The following is an 18,936-nucleotide window of genomic DNA, read 5'->3' as shown; positions in this document are numbered from 1 at the left end:
CTATCCATTTGCACCCGCATTTACACCACAAAAATCTTGTAATTTTGGTGAAAAAAGTAATGACCTTACAGGCCACACTGACACCCAGTGAAACTGAGCTGAAATTCCAATGAATCTACAATGCCTTAAATAATAAGGCAACAGAACCCAGTATCAGGTGTTTATTTTGTGTTGGCAACATTTGTTATATAATATTCAATTTGTCTGACAATGATTGAGAATACTAAGATTTGTTGCACATCTACATATGTATGAGCTAGTTTCCTTTACGAAAGTGATGAGTAATTACATTCACTTGTTCAGCACAAGCATCCTCTTTGTTCAGATACATTCTACCTTGTATGCCATTTTAGACTTCAGGTCAAAGATTTTGACGGAATGTTAAACTAGATCTTTGAAAAGATTTGAGCCACCTTCAACCATAGGATCTTTTCTATAAAACGCACATGCAGTGAACTCAACGTCATGCCACAGTAATGTCAGCTCATAAGCAATATTACTTTTCATTATGTCAAAGGCATGAAATATGGTTTCATTTTCTCAGAAATAACTGCTTCACCGATTATAAATTCAAAGTAATACATTCTCCACCCCTCCTCCCTGACACCCCATTTTGTGAGTGTTTATGGCTTCAGCTACAGTTTTCTGTGACGTCTTATATTCCATTGTAAAATGAGATCGTCTCCATGGACTATCACCCAAAATGTCTACACACAGTGCGAAGTTCCTCATTTTGCCACCACCACTGACAAACTAAGAAGTAACTGCACTAGTATACGATCACAATGACTCAGGAGGACAAGAATTTGTAAGAAAGCGAGACCTTTCATCTCAGAGAAAAGTCATTTTATCACCATTCGTCACTTGCTGAACCCAAGAGGGTTCTCCAACCCCTTTTACTCCTTCCTACACATTTGCAAAAAGCAGCACTTTACTGAAGAAGTGAGCAAAGCTAATGTAGTAAGGGACAGGCAACTCATTCCATAAGGATCATGTGAATATTACTCATCAGCTAATTACAATACCTAACATTAGTTCTATCTTCTTATTTTGTTTTGCTATTAATTTCAGCATTAGTATTCTACATTATGGTTAGCATTTCTATAGCTACTTCGTGTGTGAGTGTGTGTGTGTTGGGGGGTTGTCACACAGATAGTACCTCTGGCCTATGAAACACTCAGATTTTAAAGGCAGAAAAGAAATGTGATTGTCTAGTTTGAGCTACTGCACATTGTAGGCTATATTACTCCATCCATCTACTTCTGCAATAAACCCAGAGCCTCCGGTTGAGTTAAAGACTTCATGTTACACACAATCCATCATTTGTGCTAAATAAGTGTACTACCTGTGACATCTGGAGCACAAAAAAAACAAACCACAGGTCCTCTGCCCATGTGATGTGAGGGAAAATTCCTCCCCAGCTCCAAATCTGGTCACGAGTTAGACCTTTACTATGCCAGCCAGACTCAAATCACCTGGGAAAATTCTCAGTGGTAACCCAAAGCCTTCCCACTCTTGTATTCTCTCTCTGGCCACTGAGGACTTTTTGGTACTAGCAGTTGCCACACGGTACTGCAGGCAATCCTATCTTTCCAACCATAAGGTTATTAAGCTCAGTCACAAAGACAATTGGGCTTTTTACCTGCCCTGCACCAATGTCTTAAAGTACTATCACATCCCTATCTTTACTGAAAATACTTTAACTGATGCATCTTAAGACTGCATTAACAAGAAGTCCTGTGGCACCTTATAGACTAACAGATATTTTGGAGCGTAAGCTTTCGTGGGCAAAGACCCGCTTCATCAGATGCATGAGTCATCCGCACCATGCATGAGGCGGGTCTTTGCCCACGAAAGCTTATGCTCCAAAATATCTGTTAGTCTATCAGGTGCCACAGGACTTCTTTTTGTTCTCGAAGATACAGACTAAGACGTCTCTCTAAGACTACATTAGCCTTTTTTCACCATCACATTACATTATAGGCTACATCAGCATGTGATCAACCTATACGTGCAGGTTTTTCCTCTTCTGTCATGTCCACCTTACAACAATTGATTTTGTTAGTCCCAAGGTGCACAACCTTGTACTTGGCACTATTGTCTTTCACCCCATTCCTATTACTTCAGTTTTCAAGGTCATCTGGACCTACTGTGATATTCCAGTCCTCATGCACACTGGCAATACCTCCGCATGTTATGTCATCCACAAATGTTATTAGCACACTAGTGCTGTTTGTGCAACGGGAATAATTGAAAATGTTAAGATAGTTTCACATGAGATTTATCTCAAATGCTTCACTGAAATCGAGATAGACAAAGGAAATGCAGTAAATCTAATTTAAAAGATCGGTTATCTGAAAAAAAAGATCAGGTTGCTCTGCTATGCCCTACCTTTTGTAAAGCCATGTTTTATTTTATCCCAGTTGCAGTTTCTCTGTTTCTTTAACTACTTTCTGTTCAACCCCAGAGTTTAAGAATTTATTAAGAAATCCTTACTATTGGACTTCAAATTTCATGTGCCAATTCCTTTAATACTCTTGTATCCAGATAATTCACACCTCACAATTTGGTCTTACTGAACTCTGTGGCTACATTTACACTAGAAGCATCTGTCTAAGAAGTTACTGTCGGAAGAGATGTTCCAACAAAAAACTTATGTTGCCGGATCATAATGACACATAAGTGGATAGATCTGTTGATCCACTCTGTCGACAAAAGGGCACCCTGGAGCATCTTCACAGCTTTTTTGTCGACAGTTTCTGACAATAAAATGCATTGTGTGTGCAGTATTGGAGAGGTAGCCATGTTAGTCTGGATCTGTAACAGCAACGAAGGGTCCTGTGGCACCTTATAGACTAACAGAAAAGTTTTGAGCATGAGCTTTCGTGAGCACAGACTCTGATGAAGTGAGTCTGTGCTCACGAAAGCTCATGCTCAAAACTTTTCTGTTAGTCTATAAGGTGCCACAGGACCCTTCGTTATCGTGTGTGTAGACACTCCGCAAGTCTTGTCTACAAAACTCTAGTGTAGACGTAGCCTTCGTGTCTGACTTCCACCCCAGACGTGATAATTTCTGCTTCCATATCCTCATTTCTACTATCTACCCTACTGCCACCCAGAAGCTCCTCCTCATTGTTATTTTAAAGAGTCAGATAAAGTTTGTTTAGTTGTTTGGCCATGCCCATCTTATTTTAATGTCCACACCAGCCTCAATGCTTAGTAGTCTCACTTTGTTCTTTATTATCTATTTATATAGCTGTGGAACCTTTTACTGCTGGTTTTAAATTTTCTTTGCCAAAATCCAATTTTGGTTTTCTTTCAGAAGTTCTCATTTTTCCCCTCTACATTTTCTGACCTCTAAAAGATAGCTTTCCTTGCTGATCCATCCCATCTATTTTAGGTTTTTTACTTTCTCTTAATATCCTGTTGGAGATTCTTGCTCATCCAGGGTGGTGTCCAACCCTCACCTACAACATCTTTCCCCCTATTTGTCATTTAGACTTCAAATAAGTTAGAGTTGTAGAAACTAAAGATCTGAATGTGGAGGAGGGTTGGAATTACCAAGTTCTTCCATCTGGTCCACTTCCCTAATACCCCAATTTAAGGTTTGCCCTTTAGAAATCAGGGGCTTAAGTTTAAATGAACTAGCTCATGATCACTCAGACCAACACTGCCCTCTACAACCAGTTCTTCTGTGTGATCCTTGCTGCTCAAATATGGCACCATTCTTGTTGGTTTGGTGACAATTTGCAGCTGGGGGAGGGAGGAGATATCTGTCAGTAATCCCATCCAGGAAACTCTGAGAACTACCATTACCAGTAGCACTGGTCTTCAAATCTGTACCTGGGAAACTGAAATCTCCCATAACACAGTTCTCAGTGGTAAATACTTTAAGACGACTCTAGCCATATACAAATTGGCACACCCCTTTTCCCAGCTCCCAACCACTGAATAAAATGAAGGTGGACAAAAGGAGGCAAGAAGAAATACTATGAGCTCTCTAAGTAAGGGATTGACTTAAGTGCATCTTCAATGCCTATCACAAAGGAGTAGCTCCATGTGCTACTGCAGAGATTCCCCAACTCTGGGGCACATACTCACAGGGTGCAAGCAGCGAGTGTCATCCATGTACCTTCCACTCTATGCAAGTCTTCATCTTGAGATATCCAGAAACTAAAGCCAGTACCCCTACTCTTTAGATAGTACCCTTTACACAAAGCATATAAAATCAACATTCCATAATTTGTACCAATCATCAGTAAATCCCCAGGTGAAATTCAAGGTATTGGTTGAAACCTACGCACCACAAAAGGATTTAGACCTTGGTTACTTGAGATAAACCTCTCCCCATACAACACTGCCATCAATACAATCAGTGCAAGCTATCGAACTGTATTTCCCTAAATCAGGAGGACAGTGCTGCCAGCAGAGTGATTTTATAAAGAATCTTCAATTCACATATGTTGTGACAAATCCTAAATTGCATGATTTAGGAAATGCTTCAACTCCCAGACTTTTAAGGGCATTTAACCCACTGCTGTCTATACTCTCTAGAAAGAATTAGAAAATTAGGTTAATGATACCACAAATTGCAAGTATTTGCAATTGACTAAGAGAACCAAGACCAAAATTATCTACATTATGTAATCCATATTAGACTAAACACATGAAACCAGTGTGATTTCAGTCCCAACCATTAAGTGTTATGAACACAGAATTCATTTTTGAAGTGTAACGCCATTAACTTAGACTACAGATAATGTTACTCATGTAAAGAGAAATATACATCGTTAATTCACACATCCTCCCATCCCCAACACGCTCTTTACATACCATCACTTTGGCTCTTTCTTTTCATTTCTTCCATCCACGTTGGTATGTCTTTCAATGGAACATAATCCCTCAAATATTCTTTGCGTCTGTCCTCCAACGTCATCTTCAACAAACGCTCTGTTTAACAAACACAAGGATTTAAAAAAAAAAAAAAAAAAAAAATCCTTAACATTGTTATCCTCAGCCAAGCGGTGGCAAGTTCTGGTACCAGGACACAAGGTGGTTTTTGTTGTTTAAAAGGGAATGATGTCACAGAACCAGGTACTGTATGGTATTAACAAAGCACATTATGGGTGCCTCTACACTAGGAAACAACTTCAAAGTTAGGCACTACATCCAAGTAGCCAGCAGAGAGTCTACACACATTTTCCCTTACTTTGAAGTAGGGAGCCCAACTTCAAAGTTCTTACTCCATTCCCAGGAATGGAGTAGTGCCCTCTTCAAAGTAGGGTGTGTGTAGACACTGTACTTTGAAGTTGCTTACTTCAAAGTTATTTTTGTAGTGTAGACACGGCCTGTATGATTCATATCAAAAACAGACCCAATTACATACAGGCAGCTTTCATAGACTCGGACCACTAGTACTGGAAGGGAGAGAGCTCCCTCAATGAGTCCAGTCCCCTGCCCTCACAGCAGGACCAAGAATCCCCAGTTCAGCTACCACAAACAGCTGCTTCCTCCTTTGTCCCCACACCCACCCCAATCCCAGATCTCCTGTCATTCTCCCTCCCACTACAAAGTCTTCCCCTCCTGTCTTAATCAACTTCCAGCTAGGAACCAGAGGAACAAAAGCAGATGTAGTAAGAGAGAAAGCCGTGCTAGTCTATATACTACCGAAACAAAAAAGCAGCCCAGTAGCACTTTAAAGACTAACAAAATAATTTATTAGGTGAGCTTTCGTGGGACAGACCCACTTCTTCAGACCATAGCCATACCAGAACAGACTCAATATTTAAGACGCAGAGAACCAAAAACAGTAATCAAGGTGGACAAAGCACAAAAAAGATCAAGGTGAACAAATCAGAGCATACAGGGGCAGAAGGGGGGGAGCCAAGGTTTAGATTAAGCCAAGTATGCAAACAAGGCCCTATAGTGACCCAGAAAATTCCAATCTTGGTTCAAACCACGTGTTAATGTGTCAAATTTGAATATAAAAGACAGTTCAGCAGCCTCTCTTTGAAGAGTGTTGTGAAAATTCCTCTTCAGTTACACGCAAACTCTTAAGTCATTAACAGAATGGCCCACTCCATTAAAATGCTGGCTAACAGATTTGTGGATCAGGAGTCTTTTTATGTCTGTTTTGTGCCCATTAACTCTTTGTCTAAGAGAGTCTGAAGTCTGTCCAATATACAAAGCATCTGAGCATTGTTGGCATATGATGGCATATATGATATTAGTTGAGGAACATGAGAATGTGCCCATGATTCTGTGAATAACCTGGTTAGGTCCAGTAATGGTATCTCCAAAAAAGATATGTGGACAAAGCAGATGCATTACACTATATAAAACTGGAGAATTGTATACCCAATATTAAAAACTTTCTTTTGCCAAATTCTTTATGTTCTTCAGGCTTGTCATATTGTTACAGTACATGAACAATGCTAAAACCACACTCTCTTTACGTAACAGGCTTGAGAAGACTTACCAAAAAGCCAGTTAACATATTACAAAAGGAACTGGTCAGAGAAAGTTATTTTGGATGGCTTTGGATTAAGAAAGAAAAGTTTCATAAATTCTGCATGTTCCTGTGTGGTTCAGGCAAAGCTGCAGTCAAACCAATATTTAGAAATTCTTTTTACATTTATACCAGCAATTAAGTATGTTTTCTACTGCCACTCATTCAGAGCCAAAAATACCTGGAGGAGAGTATATATCAAACTTCATTGAGAGTACTGTAGTCCCTGATTCTTTAACTGTTGTTAATTTGAATGACGGGCTTATCTGTGTTTGGGGTGGAGGAGACAAGGAGGGCCAAGTCCGCACTAACTCATGTTAGTTTGCATTAAAAATGTGTGCCTACACGACTCAAATCCTTTAAGTACACTAACTCTTCATTTCCTATCAATGGGGCGCATGTCTGTATGTACAAATACAAATTATAATTGATATCAATGCTTTTACTTAAACCTTTGACAGTCATCCAACTGATATTCCACATGGCTTTTTGTGGGAGTCCATGACTGATCTGTCTGTTCGATGTGCTCTTAATGCTCTGTGGTCAACTTAACACACTCCCATTTAAACACTGGTATGGAATCACGATTAGTCCATTTGTTCCAAGACTGAAATCTAATCAGCATTGCAGCAACATTCTTCCAGCAACACTATGCCACTCTTCGCACAGCTGGGTGGTGCTGTGGCAGGATCCCTCACATTCTTGCCACCTGGAAAGAAACTGTATAGCAAGTCCTTGAACCCACCAGTATAATAAGAAACACCGCACATGTTGCTAAGATGATGAAGGACCAAAACAGAGGACAGCGACCAGTGCTGTGTCAAGAGCTCAGGAAAACACCACACGCTAGGATTTCACAAACAAGTCCAGGGATGCTCATGTAAACTATTTCACGGGGTGTTAACCATTTTCCTTCTGAACCCCCGCCATCCCCATATGCTCTAAGATGCCCCAACCCACCTGAGCCACAACATATTTCTGCATCAAAGCCAAGGGTGGTGTTAGGAGGCAGAAAGCAGGGCAACTGCTTGAAGCCCCCACAACACACGGGGTATCAGGAAGCTACATTGCTAAGGCTTTGGTTTCAGCCCCCGGTGGTAGGACTCGGGTCCTGGGCTGCAATCCAGGTTTCTGCTGTGAGCCCTAGCAAGCGTAATGACAGCTCTGCTTGGCAGACCCACTTCTATTTCCTTGTGCACCTAGCATCTCTTCAGAGCTCCAGATCCTGAGAACATCTGTGTAAGAAACCAGCCCGGTTTACAGTCTTGGATTCAGGAGGAAGACTCTCAGCATCTCTACAATTGATTTTTAAGCTATATGGTTGTGCAGGCTTCTGTTCCAGGAACCCAATAGCCTTTGGGCAATTAGAAGTTAGGAGCCTTCCCAGATCTCTTTGCCTCTCTAACTCCATCAAACACAATTTCCCCAACCAAAACATGGTTTCACAGTAGCGGTTGGGCAGGGTAATCAGTTTCTACCTCATGATGAAGCTCAAAAAGTTGACATTCCCTTCCAGCATCTTTCCTAGGTGACAAATGACAGTCTCTCCCAGACTCATCCACTGCACACTCATAACAGCTGCCATCTCCCCATATGGCAAATTCAAATTATGACACTGTTGTCTGAAATCCAGAAGTTTAAAACACCTGTTTCAAGAAAATGTGTTTGGTGAATGCGCGGTGTTCATATGACAGACAGATGTAGACATGAGCATTGGGTGGCTGCATAGCTAGTGAGACTACTGTTCCTGGCTAAGATATATCCGCCTTTAACAGCATTGCAAAATATGGGTTTGTTCAGCATATGATTAAGTTAGGGTTGGCACAGCTGTGCAACTCTTACAGCAAATGGCTGAAGTATATCAGTTATCATTCATCATTACTGCAATCAGGTAGACAAAGGCAACATAATGTCTTTTCACTGACATATTTCATAGAAGGAGGCTGGAAATAATTGAGAGTTCAAATAATGCATACAATCTGATCTTTGTTTCTCTGCAAGTCTGTCAGAGATATTAATCTTAGGCTGAGAATTGCTCAGTTTTAGTATGGACATTCACAATCAGAAAAATGACTCCTGCGGGAATTCTGAGCCACCGTACACATGCAGAATTAACGTCCCCACTAAGAACACACCTTTTCTGCAGAATAAGTGATTCACGTGCCCTTCCTGGGAGATCTGTCCCAAGCACATGCAGCTCAGTCAAGCATCAGGAACAGCCAGGTGAGACAGCTGGGCATGCAGATCTCTGTCCCTCTTGCTCCCTACCACGGTGCACCCAGAGCCCAGCCAAAGGCTCCTACCATGCACCAGATGCTAGTCCAGGCTGGGCTGGGACCTTCTTCCCTCCGCATGGGCCACTGTCAGGGCCTGGTGTGGGCTTCCATGGAAATTTTTGCCAACTATAGAAAGATGACCATCCTTCCCTGCTTCCTGTCCGCATTGCATTGCTCCCCAGCCACAGGGGACATTTCTGGAGGCTAATGAATTCGGTGCTTCATCGCTACCCTTCACTCAGAATTTTAAATTCAAACTGAATGCTACACCCATCAGGTTACTATGATATTATGCTATTGATATTATGCCCATTTTAGTGCTCCATAAATTGAGCTAATTGAATTTACAGTGAGGACAGGTACTTGGAAAAATTGGGCTAATTCACATAAAATCAATCTCGTGGTGTAGACATAACCTAGGTCACTCTATTGTCCTCTCTTTTAGGGTATCAAAATATCACCAACCTCTCCATCTCCCTCCTCCATGCAATACAAGCAATAAAGACACTGTTTTTGTGAGCTTAATCGTTTTCATTCAGGGGACAATAAAGAAGTTCGTGGCAGACAGATTGGTGGAGGCGGGTAAGCAAGGGCAAGAGGCGTTTTGCCATCAGAGGTGGGGAAATGTCAGCCTTCTGCTCGGAGAACTGGACTGGAATGCAAGCCTTCCCTTGACCCCCAACTCCTGCATTCTGAGGTGCCCATGTGGGGAGGGCAGGAAATATTGTAAGGAGGGCATGGGGTTCATCATGCAGTGGGGCTCTGTGCTCCTGTACCAGGCACCTCAGGGGCTAAGTTTGCTGCCTCAACAGCTGCAACATCTCGCCCTGGGTCTGCCTACATCCTCCGAGTGCTCTTCTGTCCTTCCAATGCGCCCTCCTGTCCTCCAGTGTACTTCTCCTCCAGGTACCTAACTGCTCTGTTGGTGTAGGCAGGTTGCCTATTCTCCATCAGACCTGTGCCAGTTTAACAACTGGAGTGGGGATGGAGCGGTGGTCAACAAGCCCACTGTTAAGCACACTGCAACAAAACATAAGTGAAGGCCAGACATTAGGCAGATACATTTACATAGAAGAGAAGTTTGACAACACACTAAGGAATTTAGTGAAAGAACCTATGTGGCAAACAATAGAGATGTATAATGTAAAAGGATAAAATCTGACTTTTAAGCATCCTCTGTGCAGCAGGTACTATACAGAGGACCTCAAGGGACCTGCTTGACTCAATTCACTTCCAGTCACAGTAAGGCACAGACTGGGACATGCTTTCAAGCCTGTGATTCCAAAAGCAGTTTCTTCTGCCATGCGTGCTGCTAGCAGGTAGGTGCGAGTGTGCCTAGGAGCTGTGGCAGTAGCAGCCATCCCATGCTTCCCCCCTCTGCTCTGCTGGGCCACTGAGCCTTTGCCTTCCCTCAGGAGCCTGAGGAAAGGAAGAGAGTAGACATGGCAGTGCAGCCTGTGCTATCAGGTCTGTGTGGCTCTCACAGTCATGGCATGCTTCCCTCCATGCCCCAACAAACTTGGACAGTGAAAGTTTCCCTTCCCCCAGGAACCCGGGGAAGGGAGTGGTCTCGGCCTGCCAGAGCAGCTTGTGCTACTATAATAGCTCAGTGCTCCTTCCCCTGCTTCTTCTAGGTTGTAAAGAGAGATCAGCCTCTTTAGAGCCACAAAAAGATTAGGACAGAAGAGTGGTTCGTATGCTGCACTGCTCTGTGATGCAATGACAACAGATTACATACTGATGTCTTGGCAAGGCAAGAGGCCCTATCGTGGAGGTTGGAATATGGCAGCCTTCCCCAAAACCTCCTGAGAAAGATTAATGAGTGCCTGTCAGAGCAAATGTGCAGGGAGGATCAGCACTCTGTCCTCAGATACATTAACAAGTTGTTCCAGGGGCCTAGAGTTATGTGGGTACAGTGCCTACCACAGACCACATCCAACTGTCTTAACCCACTTGTAGCAAGATTAAAAAGGAGAACTCACCACAGATGACATCCCTCCCCATCAGCGTCTAGCTGCAAAACGTTCTGAAAGGAGGGGATAAAATCCAGAGTTAAAAATGTTCCTGGCTGAAGTTGAAATCAGCTGCTCCATAAACCTGCTGACCATGGTTGCTGTCTCTCTCTTCCACGTCTTCCTTGCTGTTGCCAGAGGCTGCCTAAGGATTCTCTTGGGAGGTATCCATGGACTCTTTGCAGACAGTGGTTAGGTCCCCCCCTAGAACCCAGTGCTTCTGCTCCTAGAAGTGCATGTTCACAGAGACGACCCAGAATGTCCATTTGCTTCATCTGTCTCTTGGTATGTCTGTTTCAGCTCCTTCATTTTTCACAAGGCACTGCAGGGTGTATCTATCCTTTTTCCACCATGCCCTGCGAGATCTCAGCATAGGGGCCTGCCTTTCTTTTGCTGCTTTGTAGCTCTGCCACCACAGCTTCATCCCGCCACACAGCAGAAGAATCTTCGATCTCCTGCACACTCCTTGAAATTCATGGTCAAATAGACTGCTGAGGTATGCTGTCCACTCTGCTCACCACACTGGCCAAACAGGAAAAAAATTCAAACCTTCCTGGGGCCATTTCCTGCACACCTGGGCTGTGTCTACACGTGCCCCAAACTTCGAAATGGCCATGCAAATGGCCATTTCGAAGTTTACTAATGAAGCGCTGACATGCATATTCAGGGCTTCATTAGCATGCGGGCGGCAGCGGCGCTTCGAAATTGACGAGCCTTGCCGCCGCGCGGCGCGTCCAGACGGGGCTCCTTTTCGAAAGGACGCCACCTTCTTCGAAGTCCCCTTATTCCCATGAGCTCACGGGAATAAGGGGACTTCGAAGAAGGTGGCGTGCTTTCGAAAAGGAGCCCCGTCTGGACGCGCCGCGCGGCGGCAAGGCTCGTCAATTTCGAAGCGCCGCTGCCGCCCGCATGCTAATGAAGCGCTGAATATGCATGTCAGCGCTTCATTAGTAAACTTCGAAATGGCCATTTGCATGGCCATTTCGAAGTTTGGGGCACGTGTAGACGTAGCCCTGAAGAGCAGCAGATATTAAAGCCGTACTCAGAGTGGTCGTATTGGGGCACTGTGGGACACTCTAGGAGGTCAAGAACATCCACTTTCACAATGCTCCAGCTGCACTACCCTAAGGTCAACAATGCAGTGTCAAATATCAGAGAGGTGGCTGTGTTAGTCTGTATCTTCAAGAACAACAAGAAGTCCTGTGGCACCTTATAGACTAACAGATATTTTGGAGCATAAGCTTTCGTGGGCAAAGACTCACTTCATCAGATGCATCAGCTCTTTTCCCACAGGCACATACTGCAATGAGCACAGCTGCTGTGGGCAGGCAGGGACACATGACCTCTGCCCATGAGCTGGCCAGCAGAGGGCCGGGGTGGCAGGACAGGCTGCACGTGCAAAGTGGCACGGAGCTGCCAGGAGTGCGGGGCCGGGCCCTTCAGGCTGCAGGTAATGAAGTGGGTCTTTGCCCTTGAACGCTTATGCTCCAAAATATCTGTTAGTCTATAAAATGCAATGTCAAATTTGCCATTACTCCTCATGAAAAGCAGGAGTACAAAAGTTGACCTTAGGAGCCTTGAAGGTTGGCAGAATGGACCCTGAAGCATGGACTGATTGCTTAAAGCCATCAAAGACAAACCACAACCTTAGTCAGCTAAATTCAACCCAATTTCCTAGTGTAGACCAGGCCTTATATAAGGCCCAGGACCAGGCAGGGAAGAAGTTACTCTCCAACTAAAATCTGTAACTTCAGACCAGTCTTGAAGCTCATCCTGCATCCTGCTGAATCAAAAGATAAGACCTGTTATCTAACAAGATAGAAATTTCTAAGTGTACTTTACAAAACTCAAGACTAATATAAGTTTGAGCGTAAAAAATTAAACTCTCTCATTCTAAACAACTCTGCCATGAAGCCACTACAAGCTCCGTGCCAGTCCCAAGCATGGACGAAGGAGGAGGGTTAGTCAGATGAGTGTCGATGCGCTGACCATCAAACAAAAATATGAAGGAAATCTGATGGCAGTACAACTTAAGAAAATTACTGCTAACATATATGCTATCCATTGGAACATGGAACATCCGAACACTGTGAGCAATTGGAAAATTAGAGCTGCTTTGGAAGATGGTGAGATACTGATGCAATACACTTGGACTAGCAGAGATGCATTGGACGGCATCAGGAGAGATATGCGGTTGTGAAGTCATTTGGTCAGGAAACAAAAAACGAAGCATGAAACAGGAGTTGGATTCCTTCTAAGCAAAACAGATAGAAGAGCATTATTAGGATACAAACCGGTGAGTGCAAGAATGATGGTAGTGAGATTCGAAGCAAAACCATTCAACATCTCAGTCATTCAGGTGTATGCGTCCATGTCAGACAGTCTGGAGGAAGAGATTGGGCTGTTCTGCAAAGACTTGACAAAGACAGTGGAGGAGATACCAAAGAAAGATGTGTTGATCATTGGAGGAGATTGGAATGCGAAGATTGGAACAGATAATGAAGGTTAGGTGAGAGTCATTGGAAGGTTTGGATATAGAAAGAAACAAATGAGGTGAGAAACTGCTAGAGTTTGCTAAGAGCATGAGCTGGTGATCTGCACCACGAGATTCCAACAAAAGGACTGTAGGAAGTGGATGCGGCAATCGAATGACGGGAAGTCCAAGAACATGATAGATATGATTTTGATAAGAAGAAGATGGATAACATCAGTACAGCAATGCTGAACTTTCCAAGGAGTGGATATAGACTCAGACCATAGTCTAGTGATTGCAAACATTAAGAGAAAACTCAAGAGAAGATGTAAGACACAGTTTAAGAAAAGACACTTGGCGAGGCTATGAGAGGAAGAAACAGGGAACGCATACAGCACAGCGTTTGAAGAGAAGAATATTGCCACAGAGAAAGACCTAGGTAAGAGAGCCGCAGTGATAGCCATCACTATAGAAGAAGCAATTGAGCAGACTGTTCCAGAAGAAGAAACGACCAATAAGAAGTGGATTACGCTGAAGACACTGAAGTTGGTTCAAGAAAAGAGAGCACTGAAGAACAGAAGAGATGTTTCTGAGATGGCAGAACAGCAATACAGGGTGAAATGCAATGAGGTAAGGAAAGCAGCCAGAAAAGATGAGGAGAAATGGTTAGAGGAGCAACATGAAGATATAGAGAGGTGATACAGCAAACATAAGACCAGGGAGGTGTATAAGACAATTAGGAATACTGTCCTGGGCCCTTCAGGCTGCAGGTGCAGGGCAGTGTAGAGATGACAGGAGCATGGGGTTAGGCCCTTAAGGCCGCAGGTGCAGGGTGGCACAGAGCTGCCAGGAGCCTGGGGTTAGGCCCTTCAGGCTGCAGGTGTGGGGCAGAGCTGTCAATAGCATGGAGCTAGGCCCTTCAGGTTGCAGGTGCATGGTGAGGATGGAGCTGCTCCCCCTGCTGCATGTGCCATCCCCTCACCCCCATCATCTGCCCCTTCCTCCCCCAGAGGCAGGGACTAAACCCCTCAGACCTGACCCCTCCCACTGCCTGTGTCTGCCCCTACCTTCCCCAGCACTGAGCCCCTCTGACCCCTCATGCCTTCCATCTGCCCGTCTCCCCCTACCTTCCCCAGGACTGAGCCCCTCTGACCCCTCATGCCTTCCATCTGCCCGTCTCCCCCAGACAGGGATCGAGCAGGGATTATTCAGTCCATCTGCCCCCACTGTCTGGGATAGGGGCTTAGCCCTCTTACTTTGCATTTCTGCTGTCCTGCTACCTCACCAACTGCTGCCACTATCCTTCAGGCAGGCAATTAATTCCAGTGAGTTGTTTGGGGATCCTGCTTCCCCAGGTCTGCCCAGTTCCTCCCCTTCAGCTCACTTGCTCCAGCACATGCCAGCCCCACTTCTACATACCAAGATTCTCCCTTCTGCCACCAGCCACAGCAGAACAGCAGAGCTCTTCATCTTAGTTTATTTATTAATTAATGAAGCTGTTGAAAGTAGGACTGTCAGGGACTTTACATATGATCCGAGTGCTGGTGATATTTTTTAAGAGGTCAAAAAGTCAAATTTCAGCACTCCGCCTCAGAAAGGTTGCTGATCTCTGCCAGACACATTCAAAACTTCAGAGCTGCAGAACAGACAAGCACATAGAGTTCTACCAACCCTCCCCGAGTCAATTTCTTGCCTTTAAGAAATAAAATTCTTCTATGTCTCCATTACTCACAGGGCTTGTAACTGATGAGTGGAGCAGCGAAGTTCTAAACTATCAGTTTTTGTCAAAAGTAAGTTCTCAGAAAAGCTTCTAATATTGATAGCTGTAAATATCACCTTGAAATGTGAATCAATTTAGTGTTAGTTTCCTTCATTTGCTCCTGTGTTCACCAGAAATTTTAAGATCCAGGCAAAGAGTGAATGGAAACAAACAAGGTCAATTTCACACTCCTGAAGCTTGTGAATGCCCAGCAGCCACATACCGGCAGCCACCTGGTAGGAAGACAACTAGGGTGGGAAAAAAAGAATTCAGAAGCTAGGCATTTACAGTACAGACATCTAATAATCACATGAGACACAAGCTGGGTGAGGCAACATGTTTTATTGGACCAATTCCCTTTGGTGAAAGAGACCAGCTTTTGAGCTTTAGAGCTCCTCTTCAGTTATGTAAGCTCAAAAGGTTGTCTTTCACCAACCAAAACTGATCCAATCAAAGTATCAGCTCACCCACCCACTTTCTCCCATAGACTCTTATACCTGGACAGACATAGCTACAAAAAAGGAAGATCAAATCAAGATCTAGAGTTAATAGAAATGTTGAAGTAAGAGCACCTATCACCACTAAACACAGGATATACATAAACCCTTGGGGAGAAGCTCCACTGACAAATGCCAGAAGTAGAAAGGTGTTGAGATTTTTTGTTAGAATGCTGCTGCCATGCTTAAGAGTCTCCTCTATCAACTTTGATACAGTAATTGTCTGTAAATGTGATTCCCCTATTCCTCCTCTCCACTGGATGGGAAAAAAGCATTCATAGTCTTAAGCTACCATAAAACTCACACCTTTATACAAACCAAGTACATCCCTTTTATGTTTCAAAACGAAGTTAATATTGCTTTACCACATATTTAATAAAGATTCAGCAATAGAACGGAGCACAAAATTAAGAGTGCCTGTCACCATTTGACTGTCATTTTATCCTCTGCAAATAGGACCACTAGCATCAGGCACATAAGGAACATGACATTTTTAAGAAGTGTTTGCCAGGAGGCCCCATGACACATAACTTACCATACATTTAAGCGAAGCATAAAAAGTTGGGACTGCCTCAGACAGAATATGCTTTTGCTTTGCTCTTCCCCCACCCCCACGTAGTTAGGCTTACACTTTGTCTTCTTTCTCAAGTAACATCTGTCTGTTATACTCACAAAGGTCTGGCCACTACAGAATACCATACTGATAATAAATCATAGGAATGCTATCGTAAGAAATTTTTGCCTTATCTGTCATATGTGTTTGCTGCTTGAGAATGTAGTTTTTAATTTTATATGAACATGCAGTAGGTCATCATCAGAGCTTCCAGGGATAAACAACTGAACTCACTTATATTAGGTGATATTGGTAACAGGTTATTGTACTGTTTCTACTGTTGTGAATATGTCTCGTTGTCTTGAAGACAGTCAATACAATAAGACAAAGATCGTAAAGTTGGCTTGATGGTTGATCTGTGTTTGTGGACAACTTGCTCTTAATCCAAATAAGAAAACAAAACTTTCCTACAAGTTTGTCCAAGTTTTGAAGTCAGCATCCAGTTCTTGTGAAAGCATTTTTCACAGGAGGGAGCTCAATTGTTTTCTACCATGAAAATTTCAGTTAGTTGCTATTACAAGGTTAGTGCCAAGAAGATGAGCAAACTTTATTGAAGCTACTAACCATGGTCAGTAGTTAAATAATTTATTGCTATGTTAAAGTGGTGAAAATAAGCATGGATTAAAAGTTGAACTTCACACTTACTTGAAACATACCTACTTTTCACATAACTAATTTTGCAGCACTAAAATCAGTTTCAATTCTGTCTTTTTGCTTATATTGTAGGGAATGTTTATTTTTCTTCCCCACAGAGTAGTTTATGGAGGAAATATTTCACCTTTCCTCAACCTGTGGATTAGGACCTGTATTTTCACAGTTTAATACCTTTTTCTCTTTTCTCCATTTTAAAAATAGTCTCAATCTAAACTAACATTTGATAAAAATAAATTTGTGAGATTTAAAGTTAGATTTGGTTTCAAAATGTTTCTTTCAGATCCAGTCACTGAAGTTTTCAGTTTTTCCAAGTCTATGTAGCCTTCTCTTTTTTCTCCACCCTCCCCTCACTACTTAAAAAAAATGTACTGAACCTTTAGGCAGCTGAACTTGTTTCAGACTTCTCTCTTTGTTCAATGTCTGTTTTAAGTAAGTAGCATGGCAGGTATGCTTTTTTCTACTAGATCTAGAAAATAAAAATGGAGGGGGGGAGAAGAGGCAGGGATAGGGAGAAACATTCTACTTCTTCATGCCCTCCAACACACAGTTATCTAACAACTTGTCCTACTTATGTTAAAAAAAAAAACAAAAAACCAAACCACAAGAGCTGTTTCAAACACACACAAAACAAAACTTGTTTGTGCCAGAAGTTCTCAAAGTTCATTGCACCGTGAAACTCTTCTGACAACAAAGTTACTACATAACTGGGGAAGAGCGTGTGGAGGAGAGAGAGCAGCAGATCCTGAGCCCTGCCACCCCAGATAGGCAGCTTTAGCCCTGGATCCCAGAAAGTCTATTGTTGGCCCTGGTGATCCCATTAATATATGGTCAAACCCCACAGTCTGAGACCTGCTGATTTATGCTGATTGAAATAGCCTCTTAGGATCTAGAAATGGGGAGAAACAGTCGTCTAAGAAAGAGAGAGGGCAAGAAAAAGTCACGAGCAAGGTAAGGGTGATTGAGAAAGAGACAGCAGAAGTATACAAATAAAAAAAAAGGGAGGCTCATAGCCAGCCCGAGCCATCCACTTAGTGTAGGAGAAAAGAAACACTAAGAGTAAAGAGACACACCCCAAAGAAAGCTACACAACAGGGGAAGTGGGGGAAGACCCAAACCCAGGGGGCCAGAACAATTTTTATAGTGGAGATGCTACTGATGGAAACCATGGAAACCCTGTAGTGGGTGTTCATTGTTGCAATTGCTAGTCAGGCGTGAGGAAGTATCCCCAGCACCCCCAACACCCCTAGCTGTAGCAGCCTCACTACCCACGCATGTGGAAGAGGGCAGAGAAATCCCAGGCATCAAAAAAACAGGGGAGCAAAGACACTCGCCCCCCAGCGGCACAGGGGCTCACAACCCCAGCGACCATTCATGCCCCAGTACAGCAAGGCGGGGTTGAAACCCTGTCCCACCATGATAGCAGCAGGAGAAGGCGAAGGGCCCATCTGCCCCTCCCCAAGGAAGACTGGGGACCATGCCGCCACCCTGCTGGGAAGGAGGAAATTTACAGTGTCCAGCAACCGCACAGGGGGCTGGCAACTTGGCCCACTAGGAAAGTGGGGCCGGACAAGAGTGCACTTGCCCCAGCGAGGTAGGGCTGGGGGGAAGGTGGTTCCCCCAGAAGGCGAGGGACGAGAAGGGCTCCCACCCTGGCCGAGGAAGGGTACCCTGCCCGGCGGAGAGAGAGAGAGAGAGAGAGCTGCGAGGGGCCGGTACCTTTCTCTTCCTTCCAGAGCTTTTTCCGCTTGTTGCCGGGGTACATGGTGCTGTGGCTGGCGGCGGCTTTGAGCTGCACGTTCCCCAGACTCGCCGCAGATAGGAGGGAACCAGTAACCCGGCGGCCGTCCGTCCCCTGCGTCCCCCTGCGCGGCTCGCTCCTGCCCTGCGGCTCGCAGCGCGCCTGTCAACTGGGTCACGCCTCGCTCGAACCCGACACCCCCGCAGCGCCCGCCTCCCTCCCCGCCGTCCGTTGGCCCCGGCAGCCGCCGCTCAACAGCCCCCGCCCCTCGGGGCCTCTCGCAGCACTCGCCGAGGCCAAGGGGAGGGGCCTTAAAGAGACAGGCCGGAGATTGGGGGAGGCAGCGGCGGGAACTGGGCGACCCAACCCCGGGGAGACTCTGTCGTGACGGGGTGATCTCCTCGTG

General features: G+C 44.3%; 1 protein-coding gene across 2 annotated transcripts in view; it reads right to left on the bottom strand.

The window, feature by feature from the left end:
• The window catches only part of MACROD2 (mono-ADP ribosylhydrolase 2), a 1,465,546-nt gene extending 1,446,865 nt beyond the window's left edge, over positions 1-18,681 (bottom strand). For both annotated transcript variants that reach the window (XM_074989373.1, XM_074989374.1), the window contains exons 1-2: positions 18,509-18,681; positions 4,834-4,950 (exon numbers count right to left, since the gene is read on the bottom strand). In XM_074989373.1, coding sequence (XP_074845474.1) covers positions 4,834-4,950; positions 18,509-18,554 — 163 coding nt within the window. In that variant the 5' untranslated portion in view covers positions 18,555-18,681. The remainder of the gene's footprint in view (positions 1-4,833; positions 4,951-18,508) is intronic.
• Between the last annotated feature and the right edge of the window lie 255 nt (positions 18,682-18,936).

This window comes from Carettochelys insculpta, chromosome 3, assembly GCF_033958435.1.
Source record: "Carettochelys insculpta isolate YL-2023 chromosome 3, ASM3395843v1, whole genome shotgun sequence".
NCBI classification, from domain to species: domain Eukaryota; kingdom Metazoa; phylum Chordata; order Testudines; family Carettochelyidae; genus Carettochelys; species Carettochelys insculpta.
Note: the sequence above shows the minus strand (reverse complement) of the source record. Positions and strands in the feature narration are given on the sequence as shown.